General features: G+C 40.8%; 1 protein-coding gene across 1 annotated transcript in view; it reads right to left on the bottom strand.

The window, feature by feature from the left end:
* RTEL1 (regulator of telomere elongation helicase 1) overlaps positions 1–13,770 on the bottom strand; it is a gene marked incomplete at its 3' end in the record, with an annotated part of 40,886 nt that overhangs the window by 13,129 nt on the left and 13,987 nt on the right. Inside the window, exons 16-26 of the mRNA XM_080354607.1 lie at positions 12,557–12,689; positions 12,296–12,409; positions 10,526–10,566; positions 9,391–9,476; positions 8,550–8,627; positions 7,736–7,813; positions 6,225–6,368; positions 5,310–5,425; positions 4,395–4,518; positions 3,144–3,297; positions 1,438–1,595 (exon numbers count right to left, since the gene is read on the bottom strand). Coding sequence (XP_080210733.1) covers positions 1,438–1,595; positions 3,144–3,297; positions 4,395–4,518; positions 5,310–5,425; positions 6,225–6,368; positions 7,736–7,813; positions 8,550–8,627; positions 9,391–9,476; positions 10,526–10,566; positions 12,296–12,409; positions 12,557–12,689 — 1,226 coding nt within the window. The remainder of the gene's footprint in view (positions 1–1,437; positions 1,596–3,143; positions 3,298–4,394; positions 4,519–5,309; positions 5,426–6,224; positions 6,369–7,735; positions 7,814–8,549; positions 8,628–9,390; positions 9,477–10,525; positions 10,567–12,295; positions 12,410–12,556; positions 12,690–13,770) is intronic.

Consider the following 13,770-nt stretch of genomic DNA (forward strand, 5'->3'; position numbering starts at 1 on the left):
AAGACGACTTCTTTTTCACCGCAAGCAAATTGTATCAGAATGTCAGCAGCTAAATTTCCATTACTCTGGGAACAAGGGCGCAGTATAACCTTGATAAAAGAAAAAACGGTATCACAGATATTATGACAGACGGTGAAGAAAGATATGAACACACACTAACCCCATTACCAGTCCAAATGCTTATTAAAAATCAGCTGAGTATTGGACTCTGAGCAAACACAGGCTCCCTCGGAGGCACTACAGGGCTCAAGACCACACTCTCAGACCTCTGGTGCCAGAAAGCACCAATTTAAACACAGCACAGGATGATTCCCCAGCTCGCTGCAAGTCACGGGTGAGAAGTAATGCCAAATACAAACAGCAGACATGAGATGACTCACTGCCGAGCCGCTAAGATCATTAACTTAAATCTGACTTGAAATGCTGAAGACTGTCAAGGGCAGTGCAGCTGTGTTAACAAGATGCTGTAACTGAGTTTCCAAGGCCCTGGAGATGGGCCAGGCTTTCCAAAGAATAAGTTCTGGTGTCTGCGCTGTGGTGGCCCATGGATGATGAAGCCGATTTCTCAATCAGCTGCACACAAGCTAAATATTCACTGTACTTATTCGTTCAAGTTTGTACATTTCCGCTGTGTTGTACACTCCATCCAGCTCCCTTAGGCCTCTGTAGATATTCCCCAGATAATCCTTACACCTCCACACTCTCCCTTCAGCAGTTTGCTCCTAAGTATACTACCTGGGGATGTTGCAATGACAGGAATTCCTGGAGTTCACACGCTTGGCATCAGCCAAATCAAGTAAAACAATCCTGCTGATGGCAGCGAGGTAAGGCAGCTCCCCCCAACAACTGCAAACAGGGGCTTTCGGAAAGCAAGAACAAAGCCTCATCACCAATGGATTAAAAATACCAATCCAAGTGGAAAGAAAACAAACAGCACAGAAGAAGCTTTGTTGATCTTAACGCCACAGTGCATTTTTGTTTCAGATAAAATATTCTGCAAGACTGCGACACTCATTCTCTGAGGCAAAGATTTTCATCTGAAAGCTCAATTTCTAATTCACAAACCCTCCCCCTTGCCTTTTTAAAATTCAAGATCCAGTCACATACCAAGTGCTGACACAGATTCCCCCACAGGAGGAACTGTGTCGCTACCAACCTCTTCTTGGAGAGCTCTTTGCTCTCCAGACACTGTGGTTAACTTCCAGGAGTCTGTATGATCAGCACAAGTATGTACCTGTTGGTCATCTACTTGAATGCAGGAAGGAAACTCTTTGACTAAGCTTAATTATGAGAACTTCCAGTGACTAGTGCCAATTACAGTGAGTTTTCCTTGAAAGAGGGTTGAACTGAGACTCTTACATCAACACCAAGCTCGTTTTGCTTTAGAGTCTGCAAGTTTTGCCCATAGCAAGTATTTTGTCCCACCATTGCAGTTACCTTCTCCTCTCCCGACAAGTCACTCTCCTCCTTCTCTGCATCTTCGCTGCTCCTCTCGTTGCGCTCCAACGCGTCCAGGAGCCCAATACAACGTCGTCGAGGTGAGATCAGCTCTTGTTCATACTCCATGCACAGGCTGGGTGCTCCATCTCCATTTACTGGCATCACAGTGTAATACGGATGACAAATGAACATTTCACATCATCTTTTGCATTTTCTTTGACTTAGTAATACCTCTAAAATCTTACATGGCAATCCACAAGGATGTGTTTGTTTAATTAATTTTCCACATCTGGCAAAACTGCACTTATGACTTAGCAAGAAGGCTGCACTCCAAAATTGCTCAAGCATTTGTTACCACAACCTGGAGGACTCCTCTCAAACTTTTCCTTCAGTGATGGTTGTATTTAACCTCAAAATGGCTTAGGATCAATGGAAAAAAGGTTTTGCTGCAACAGTTGTCTGTGTTTAACTACTTCAGCTTTATGGATTTCCCAAAAAACGTATTCCTGTTTTTAAGAGATCCTGGCATGAAAGAGAATTTAGTATTTTTAAACAAAAGGCGCTTTTTTAAAGCCTACAGTTTTACAGTATCAATACTTTTAAGACACAGTCATCTTCAGGTCCCAGGAATACATATTCTCCCTCATCAGGATCCAGGCATACTTGGCTTTAAATAGAAGCTACTTCTCGTAGACATTATCTTCAAAATCTATTTCCTCTATTTTGTTAAATGACTTCAGAGTCAGTTACTAGGAAAAGTCACTATTTGGAGCAGAATGGAAGTATATTAAGCTATAAATTAAAAAGATAGTACGTGAAACTCTTTAGCCAAAACTATGATCACAGGTACAGTTTGATGCTACAGTTAATGCAATGCAAATGAAAATTTCTATCACAAGAGGCAACACAGGCTCTTCCCATCACCTCCAGTCACACATTCCAGCCCATCCTTGGAGATGGAGCTGCTGCTCACAGGGATGAAAGGTAAACTGGTTTCGCGAGCTCAGACTTGCTCTGCGGTTGCACAACAGATGGATTTGAATCAAGGGAAGAAGCATAAGCACACAGTTGGAAACAGAGGGAGAAAGAAGTGGCGGCCCAGGTAACCCCTTTCAATGACAACCTGCACTCACACTGGCTTTGATGTACTGTGAAATCACCTTTATAATCAGTCACAGCTGCATTAGAACCACAGTTTTAGACACAACTTCATTGTTTTGTTCCAAAATAGCAAGCACTCCAGAGTGGAACGTTCTGAAACATCTGACATGAGAAATACTTTCTTCTTTGGCATCAGCTAACCACAAATTTTGAAATACTGTTTTCTTACAAGGTCAGTGACCTGTTTTCTTATTCAGATTAGTGTGTAAGAGTCATTAGTGCAACAGCATGGACGGAGGACACATGAAAGTCAGTGCTAGTCAGAAAAAGGCTTCCAGCTCTTATTTTTTAAGCTCTCTCTGATATTCCACCAAACTCCTGTTCTGCGGGACACCTTTTCAGGCCCCATCTGCCTCTTCGCTCTGTAGTTGCAGCTGGTTCCTCTGTTTTCAGATGTGGTGCTGTGCCCCTTCTGATCACACTTTCACACCTGTCTATGAGCTCTCCTTGCTTTCTCTCCCATTCCAGTTTCCAGTCCCTTGCTCCCACTTCTTTGATTCAGTTTAAAACAAAAAAGTAGATCTGTGAGGGTTCAGACCTACCTTTTCTTTTCCTCTTCAAACTGGGAACATGGTCATCCAAGTTTTTGGCTTTTTGTAGGGAGAGGATCTGCTCAGATGAAGTAGATGGCGCCGGATTGCTTTTACTTCGGGAAGCAGCTGAACCAGCAGGGCACTGCGGCAGGGGTGGGGGCATCTGCAAGCAGGTCACAAAGTGTTACAGTAGGCAAAAGCTACTCTTCCATTTCACTTCTTTTGCAACCAAAAATCCCAGCAACAACCCAAAGATATATACTTTCTCCCTAATAAACCTTGACAGCAAGATTGTTAAGTGTTCTGGATTTATGTGTTTTTGAACAAAGGCTCAAATAACTAGGAAGTGACACAGATAAAGTGTAGTACACAGGCTCAGCACTAAGTGACCTATGTTACAGGAAAAGGGTCATGATGCTGCTAAAGAACAACTGCTTCCTAACACTGTCCTTGCACCTTGGCTCCTTCTGACCAAGCACATTGTGCTGTGGCTCTTACTCACCACGAGACTCCCATTTATTATCAGAAAAGATCATTAAGTCATCCAGTATCATCCATCTGTAACTTATTATTTCAAACAACTTGTATTTGGCTAAAGCATCTTCCAGGAAGTCATCCAAGTCTGCATGTGAAATTTTAAGTGTGTATTTTAATCTCCAATTTGGGGACAACTAATTCCCCATTTTGGTTTCCAGTCCATTTCTTGCTATGGACTTTCTCCAGTCAATTAGAAAGTCTTTTTACAATTTCACTTTTTAAATCAAAGAACTATTACTGAGAAAAAGAGTTCCTTAATGCTAAGAGAGAAGCCATATTAGTAAAGATGACCCAGAGATGAACTGTGATATTAACTGATGGGTTTGTCTCACTCTTTTAATCAGTCAGCTTAGATTTAAATTTATGGGTTCGACTGATTCTTCCACACAAAAACTCTTTTCCTGAGGGTGAGGTAGGAAGCTTTTTGATGCTAACATCAGTTCCAGTATTTGCATGCCACCCAATGAAAGCTATGTTTATTTAGGAGGGACTGGAAGTTTTTTTTGTGATCTAACCAAATGAGTTGTGCAGCATGAGAAAACATCCTGTCTCAGCTCACTCTTGGAAAAAGATGAGCCATAGGCCCTTTCCCAAAAAGCTTCCAGTGCTTAGAAGTGTCAAGTGAATCCATCACATCTCTCACTTGGCTCAATATTTCCAGTTTCCAACACTATCAAGATTTTTTTTGTTTGGGTTTTTTGTTTTGTTTTTAAAGACACTTACAATTTCTTGAGCAACACGGAAGAAGAGGGAGACGCTCCTGACAGCGTGCCCGAAGTTGTCATAAACGTTCACGTATGGGCGAACCCAGGACGGCAGCTTGCTCCTCACATCGCCAGTTGTGAACCTGCATGCGATTGGAAAAGGGGAGAGTTATTTGCCAGGTTGGCCTAAATGAACTGAACGCATGCTGGATCAGGGTCTGAAAGGACAAGGGAGGAGCAGCAAGACAACAAGACTGAAGCAGTGCAGTGACTATCATGGGGCGATGTCTTCACTCAGGAGAAAAGGGCTTTGTTGATACCCTGTCCCACATAATCAGCCAGTTCCTGTCTTTTGTCCACAAAATCTTTAACTGCGTGACAGCAGCACTGAACTGTGTCTTGCTCACTGGTCCCATTCAAGTCTCAGCATTGAAGACTATCAGTTAAACTATTGTTGCTTATTATATACATATTAATGGGTAGCAGTACAATATAATATTAACACATTAATATAGTTTATGTTGTTTTGGCAATATAATCTTTCCTCATTTTCATCCTCCTCTCAAAAAGCTGCAGTGCTGGTGACTGCCTTCCCAAATGACAAACAGTAAAAATGCAAAGCCAGAAGTTATTATCACATAACTTCCAGTTAGCATTACAAACAGGAATTTAACAAATCGCCTTATTTTGCATTAACACCACTCATCTCCTCCTGCAGCTCCAAGACAGTATATTTTGGCAGCAGAAGGTAATAAACTAGTTGCTTTCTTAAAGTAGTGCAATTGTGATAGAACCTGTTATATAAAATTAATCACTTACAAACTGCAGCCTTCTACAAACAGTATTGTTGGCAGATTTATATACAAAATACCAGTGCCCATGTTGGAAGAGAAAGATGCTGATGTAGATTTATGTTCTAGAGCAAATGTTTCACCTGTGGTCACAGAGGAAGATGGCACCGTAGTCCTGGCGGTGCCGGATGACACGTCCGATGGCCTGATTGACAGCGCGGGACGCTTGCTGGCTGTACCACTCACGCCCAGACAAATACTGCAATGGGGGGAGGAAGAATTAACATTATTTACCAGGTAGAACATATTCTCTGTGCTGTACAGTCAAGTATCTCTTTCTAAATAAATGAAAAAAAAAGTATCGAACAATATCTACTGACTAATCTCTGAAAGCACAGGAAAAGCAAATAGAGTTGATTCAAATGTCACACCTGACTTATGGTGCACAGAAAACTCAAGTATTCATAGTAATATTCAGCTTGAGGGGCTATTTGGTACATGATGCACTGACAGCCTTGGTACACAACAGACTCAACATACTAAGACATAATGGCTTATCCTGCGGGACAATAAACTTAAATCTATAATGCCATTCTTATGTCTGAAGCAATAGAAAAAACAAACCCAAAGCCAAAGCAAAACAAAACACAAAAAACCAAAAACAAACACAGCCCCTATACCCCCAAACCATCACAACAAAAATCCCCAAAGCAGCCAGCATAGGGAATTCTTCTTGCTTGCCCTCTCCCTGGATGAAACAATTCCTTTAGAAAGACAGAGGGATAACATGCACACAAAGACTGGGACTGAAACTTTAATTATACCATTTTTTGAGCCAATATTAGATTGAGACCATGCCACTGGAAATGGAATCTAAAATACTTAAATTATCAAGAAAATTAAAAAGTGACTGTATTTGTGACAAACTCCCATGATTTTTGTTCTTCGTGGTCCCATGCGACAGGGAGGATAACAAAATCCAAAAGCCACAGAGAGAAGGGGGAGAAACGACGACATGAACCTGCAAACAGTCCGCAGTGAGGAGCTGCCAGCGTTACCTGTGTGCCCGCCCCGCTGCTCCTCAGCTCGTCCAGGAACTGCATCTTCAGCACCACGCGGGGCTCCAGGCGCGGGGGGAACGGCAGCCCCGTGATGATGACACCCCGGCCGTTCATGTCGGCAAAGTCCAGGCCTTCGCTGGCCTGGAGAGACAGCGGCTTGCATTCTCAACAGGATTTGAAGTGACATTTCAGAGCAATTCAGCAGCTATTGGCTTTTTTTCTCCATTAAATTAAATCCCTAGCCAAGTGTACTTTATGAATATGTTATGTATAGTTTCAACTAGATTTTTTGCTGTTATTACCAGGAGTTTAAACTTTGCTTTTTCCCTGAGGAGATTGGACAAAGCCTGCTTCAGTCTACACCACTAATGCAGGTATATTATTCCCGGATAAGCAGAACAGCTGTATTCAGATGTCAGTCAATACCTCCAGTTAAAATAAACTAAACAACACAACAACAATAAAAAACCATCACCACACAAACCTGACCTTCACGGCCCCAAAACAGCAAAGAAAATTCCGGTGAACTTTTAAAGACATTCCCAGCCTAAATACAACTACTGAAAGAACAAGAGGGACAGAATCTCCTCTTTATAAATAGGGCGATATGTTTAGGTTTCTTTCAGGGAACAGAGAACACAACTTGCTAGAACCTACTGCCAGTGTAAAAGCTGAGGAACAACCTGGGAGGGAATATTGAAGCGATGGCTGAGAAAAAAGGTACTTTTAGAGCTTTTGACAACACAGCTTTTTTGGTTTATCTTAAACATTTCAAATTTTGCAGTCATACTATTAACTCTGTGACTACAACAAACTAAACATCCTCCAATTGTGTGTTACTGCAAAGCACCATCTCTCCATAGACTCTGTTCTGCTCAGGGTAACACAATATTTAGGAAGGACGGGCACATTTGGTCCCACCCAACAAGAGCTGCATTTTTCTTCATTGATCTAACAGCCGCTTTGAAGACTGGGACTGAAGGTTCCAAGAAGTGGAATCTTCTCTTGGTGGGCAGTAACCAGCAACAAAAGGCTCCAAGAGTAATCATGATTTTCCAAATATTTCCACCAATATCATAAATCAATTTTTCAGCACTGGAAAATGTCAATGACAGGCCAAAGGACATGAAGTGAATCTAAATTCTTTGAAGCTGAGCAACATTTTTGCGTTTCAATGGGGTTGTTCTAACACGTTTGATTACAAATGCTTCTTTTATTTCTCCAAAACGGCTGTTCTCATTGAATGGGTTTTCGGTGAGCAGCCAACAGGAAATAAGTATGATGCTCATCTCCTTTAAAAGACTCCAAGGTGGATAAAAGTAGGAATGAGGCATATATTAACTTCACCTAATTTTGAAAAGGTTTCATGGCACACTACATTCCTTCGGTTTTTTTCCCCACATATAATTACAGTAACATAACAGAAATTTACTGAGATCTAGAATGATTTGTTTTTCCATCAACTATATAATCTGATCTCAGATGAAACAAATTCGCGGTTCCATTACCTTCCCTCGGCATACTGCCAAAAACGCAGCTCCGTTGGACTTCGGACAGACAACTTTATCATAGTAGGCATCCATTACCTAAACATAAACTAGTTTAAGCAAGAGCAGGAATGGTATCATCCTTTGCACACACATAAATAAAAACCTGTACTAGTTAAGCTTTACTTGTACACCAAGGTCTAAATGTGATTCATTTGGCTCAGTATAATTTTCTTTACTTTTACTCACTGCCAACATAAGAAGCCAGCTGCTTAGGAAATTGCCTACATTACTGTGGAGTCTAGTATGTATCTAGGTAAGCATAAAAGTTAAAGTCAGATACTTCTGATGAGAATGTAAAACATGGTCTGCCCTGTGCTTCTGCAGATCCTTGGTTAAAATAGGCAAACCAGGAAAGTAATTCAAGAACATTTACTCGAAGAAGCAAACAGAGCAGCTCTAAATAAATGAGCTGACACTGCACAATTCCTTAACACCCAAAGCAGGACAAGCTGGGAGGAAACGTTGTGCAGAACATTAAAAGCTGCTGACTGCTGAAGTGACAGTTTCCACCACCTCAGTTACCCAGTACATAAGTACATCAACTGCTGTTAAATCACCGGAATTCAAATGAAGACTTTACCCTGCAGAACTAGCCAAGGAAGCATAGGAAGGATGCGTAAAAGAACTATAAATCAAATAAGCTCTAAGAGAGTCTTAATTTTATCCTAGGATAAAGTTTGGATATTTTACACACAAACACATTTTAGAGATAGTATTTAAACATTACTGCAGTTTCTGAAAATGTTATAGGTAGGTAATACAAATAATCAACCTCTGCAAAGCTTCCTTTGTTCCTGGGTTCCACAAACATCGGCTTTACTTCTTCTATTCTTTTAGCAAAATCATGCTCCTGTGAAACATGATGATGAACATATCAGAAACGGCGATGTCAAATGAAGTGCCCACAAGAACAGAAACGCTCAGGAGTGGCGAGCACAGACTTTCCCAGCACAGCCTGATCCTCTCTTGCCAAACAGAGGAAACGGAAGCAGAAACACACGATTCTGACACCACTTACGGCAGTTCCTTACAGTTGGTGCATCTCAGATATTATACAGACAACAGATTTGCTTTTTTTTCTTTCTAACATACAAGTTCCCAACATCCACCTCCCAGAGACCCGCTCCACAGTCCCACCTCTGTCTCTGCACTCACTTTGAAGGAAGAAGAGCATTTCAAACAGAATTGTTCTAACAAGTCTCACCAGCGACATTCAAGTCATGAGCACAGAGGTTACAGAAGTTACGGTTGCAACGGTTTCAAATTAAAAATAAGAGAAATGCTCATAGGGGGATTTTTTTTTTCCCCAAAAACTGAAACACTCAGACCAGCTGTAATTTGGAGGTTTAATATAGAGAACTCTGGTGAAACCAAGTAACTCTGAGAGGAGACCAGATGAGATAATCAGATTCTTTGGGGTCTGGTTTCTACAACGCTGGATTCCAGCATATTGTGATCAAAATAAAAGAAGCCTGACCCAGGTTTTTACTTTCCAGATTTTATAATGTACTTATTAACAAAGAATTTTCAACAAGCGTGATTAGATAGCCCAAGTACAAACTGTCTGACATGTGTAACCAAACCACCTAGCAAAGGCAGAGAAATTAATGTACCCTCCAATATTCCAGGCTCTTATCCATGACAGGATACGATGGGAAGAACACCAAGAGTCCGTGCGGTACAACCCGTACCAGGTTACCTGCAATGAGATAAGTGTGTAGCTGAGGGCACTTCATCCTGGGCTGGAGCACACAGGATGCAGAGGAAAAATAAACAGCATGGGATCCTTCCCAAAGCTTTTCTGCTTTCTTGACATTAATGTTTGTACACTAGAAGCTGTTTCATTTTTTTAGATCATTTCATAAGCTTGTCATCAAGGCAAAAGCTTTAATACAGATGCCTAACTAGCTTTCTAAAGTGTGGTGTTAACAGGATGAAAGATTGAGCTACACCAAACACTACAGACGAAACAGATAAATCATCTGCTGTATTTTCCCCCTTTGTCCACTGCAGTCTGAACATCCAAATCAATAGACGAAGTACCACAAGGTTGCTTTGCAGAGTTTTCCAGTCAAATATTATTTACTTTAGTGAAAAAAAAACCATTAATCTGGTATTTTGTGAAAGTATGCTCTTAATTTCACCTTTTAGGCCAAGCTGAACAGCTCAGAGCACTCTCCTCCATTTCCTTCAAACCCTTCTATATTTAATAGAATCCTTTCAATCACATCTCAGCCAAGCTACATAAATGCTCTTTTATTCTGTCCTCAAGTGTTTTATAGTTCTATTATATTTGTAAAACATGACCAAAACAATAAATGCTGACATAAGGCAGGATTGACATAATGCCTTTAACAATATAACAAGAAATTGCATTAACTTTTTGCGATCCTTAATTGCTCTGCAGGTGATGCTTTGCTGCACCATCTCTGTGCACTGATTTTCTAGTCTGTCTCACTTTGACGGTGTTTAGGAACCACGTTTTTGACTCAAACACAAACACCTGATAATAAAAATGAAGTCCTAACTTGGAAATACTAAACCAAAGACTCAAACTCTTTTTCACACACAATTACAGGAGCAGCTGCCTGAGCAAACAGAAGCATCCAAATCCAGACAGCGTTTGGATATGCAATGCAATCCTTTACCTTTCTTTGTCTCATTATATCTTCTTTAGTATGTTCTCCTTCTAGATTCCTATAAATCCTGTGCAACAACCCATTTCTGAAATCCACACACTTCACTTACCAATTGTTTTCCCCAGAGAAGATAAATAATCCCCAGAAAACCTACAAAGAAGAAAAACCAAGTAACATCACTGTATTTCCTTTTCTGCTTTTCCTCTGATACTCATCTCAAATAGCGTGTCCATACCCCCCAGTGCTCTCCTTCCTGTGACATGCGCCCAGGCCAAGGACACAAAATTAGTAATAGCTTGACTACACATTACTATTAAATTCTTCTTATTAGCACTGAGGATGATTTAAGCTTTAATATTATCAAAATGTAACAAGAGGAAGTGGGCAGCCACCCGAGTTTTATGATTAATACCAGCAATTCAAAGGTGACAGTTCTGCCAGAAAAACCTGCAGGTACCGTCAAGCCTGACTAACATTACAACCATTCAAAATAATTATTGATGAACTAGGTGTGGTGAATTTGGTTACTATGGTTATTATTTACACGTGGGATCAGCCAAGTAAATCACTTCTGCTTCAACTGAAAAAGTAATGCTCTACATGAACGGTACTTATCCATTTCTTCCAGTCCTGACTGAAAAGCCACCTGATCTCTTGTGCCTTTATGTTTCTTTATAGTGCTCCGCCCTTTTGCATACACTGTTTTCCAAGGAAACTTATACATGCATGGAAAACCAAAAAAGAACGTACTTATAAGAGCTACAAATATCCCTGTCACCACAGAGACATTGTCAAAACAGACACTCTGAATTCCCCTGTTCAAGAAAAACAGGTATTCTAGGCCTTAGGGGGTGGAATCTCCAGCATTCCTCCTTCGAAAGACAGTATCTGCAACAAAACACTCCGAAACAGGACACTAAGCTTTTAAAGTGAAAAATACAGTCTGAGGGGTTTCCAGACTGTTGCTTCTCTGTAAAAATCAGTTACAACTGCTGAGTCCCTTTCCAGTTCCATGGAATATCTGGCATTTCTCCCTTTTTTCAGTAAAAGCTGTTTGAGATTTTTTTTTTTAATGTATTTTTTCTGTGTTGCTAAAAAGAATAACTCTGGCGTGCAGCAGGCTAAACTAGAAAATTCTCTGCTTGAGGTTTGTCTATGCAGTTGAAATTGCAATAAATTTAAGAATGTGATTACACAAAAATGTGTATGCTACCAGAAGAAAGTTAAATGGAAGAACACGTGTATCACACACCAGTAACTACTCCTCATTTCCAAATACTAGAGAACTACTACACCCCTAACCACAGCACCAACGTGCTGCTGCTCTCCAGTAACTTCAGAGAACTGGCAAGCACAGAACCTTCTGCCATGTGCTCAAAGCAAACTGCCTTTGCAAATTGTATACAGAGATGCCAATGAGACACAGTATTTTGCACAATGGAAATCAATCTACAGTGAAATCAAGTTGCAGCCTTCTTTGCTGGCAATATAGATGCACTGTCTACTCTGAAGAACAGACATGGGCAAAATGATGAAAGCTCAGAGAAAAGCAAGAAAAATGATGATGAAAAGCTTGACAAACAGTTGGATGTATTTTCCTTAAGCGGGCAATGCAGAAGTTAAAGAGAGGCCAGTCACGGTGACAAGCTTTCAACATAAAAATAGTTGTTGCAAAGACAAGTTGTGTTTCAAAACAATTAAGTCTTCAGCAAAGAAATTTCGGATGGGGCTCTATGTCAATGAGGGTGGGCTGCTACCTAAGGGACGGGGAGCTGGTACCTGAGCGTGATATGAGGGTGCAGGGCAGGGGTCTGCAAGCAGAACCCAAAGCATCAGAACACAAAACTTCAAAGGAGAATTCCACATGGAAGTTCATTACCTTCTTTCATAGGTAGAAGTAAGCACAGTTCCATCAGGTCCCTTAGGAATGATCCCAACCCAGAGCTGGTGTTTATCAATAACATGAGGATTCTCCAAGGAAACAGGAAAAGGGCTGAAGAAACACACAAGATCCCATTCATTACATGATTCCCTACTGGCTACCAGTCCAGAACTCAGAATTCCTGAGGCAAAATCTAAAATCACAAGAACAGATTGAGATTTTTCAGTGACGGTTCTGTTCACACATGCAGGCACTTACATCTGCATCTCCATTGTAAATGATGAGAGTGGGGAGAGAGTCCCACTAGTCAGGATAATCGTCCTGACTCCCTGTCGAACAAGCTCATGCATGCTGTACCCAGGGCTGAAACACCAGTAGCTCAAGGTCTTTCCTGTATCAAACAAAGAGAAGACACTAAGAAGCAAGTCTGCAAGTGGAAATATTAGAATATGATGAGCATATAGCAAATTGCATCTGAACTGCTGAAAGTAAACCAGGCAGCATCTGAAGGTAAAAATCCAGATGTATGGCATGTTCTGCTTTGGTCCTCCCTACATTTAATTACTATGCCCATTCAAAATATAGTTTAAATAGTCATTACCCCCTCACACCTTAATTATACTTTTAATCAAGAGATGGTTATCGAAAAGACAGAGCATCAGATCTTTTTGTCATCAAGTAACAGGCAGTTTGAGCAGATAAAAGTACTCAGGCTTCATCCACAGATTCACTTCTTCCTATCAAGGACAACTGGAGGGGGAAGCATGGCAGAGCTACAGAATGTTGGCATGAACAACAAATAACTGAAGTTACTATAAAAATATCTCCACCCCTGCTCTTGCTTGGAAAGATAAGACTCCCTTTTCCATCAGGAATTGCCAACAGCTTTTCATCGAAACTTTCCATTTTTCTCACAATCAACTGTCAAACCTTCCAACTCCTGCTCAGCTCTCTTGGAGGATGTGGATATACGATGTGTGTGACACTGAAAACTTGGCATAGTGTGAATGGCCAACAGAAAGGACATAAAGAAAATAGGATAAGTCACACTAGCATGTATTTCATTCATTGCTCAGCTTACAGCTCTATCACCAGTGTCTTGAAATCTCAGCACATCTTTTCAGAGACAAAGGCAAAAGGGATGAAACAATCGTCTACGCCAAGAACAAGAGCAGCCATAGGAAACATCAGTTTGTTTCCGTTTCTGCTTTGCATGATTAGTTTCAATTTAAAAAATAGCATCCACATATCATGTACATGTCTTTTAAACGTACACATTCCATTCAAAGACTGTATTTCCAAAAAGGAGCTGACGGTTTCAGGAAATCCCCAGTAAGATGTGCCCAGTGAGTCACTTACTGCTTATAGAATTACAAGAGAAAATTTATTCTAAGCTAGTTTATCCTTCCATCTCACATGGGCAAATCCATCCAGATGATGCCCAGATTCAAAAAGAATCACATTCCAAAATT

This window comes from Nesoenas mayeri, assembly GCF_963082525.1.
Source record: "Nesoenas mayeri genome assembly, chromosome: 16".
Lineage (NCBI taxonomy): Eukaryota > Metazoa > Chordata > Aves > Columbiformes > Columbidae > Nesoenas > Nesoenas mayeri.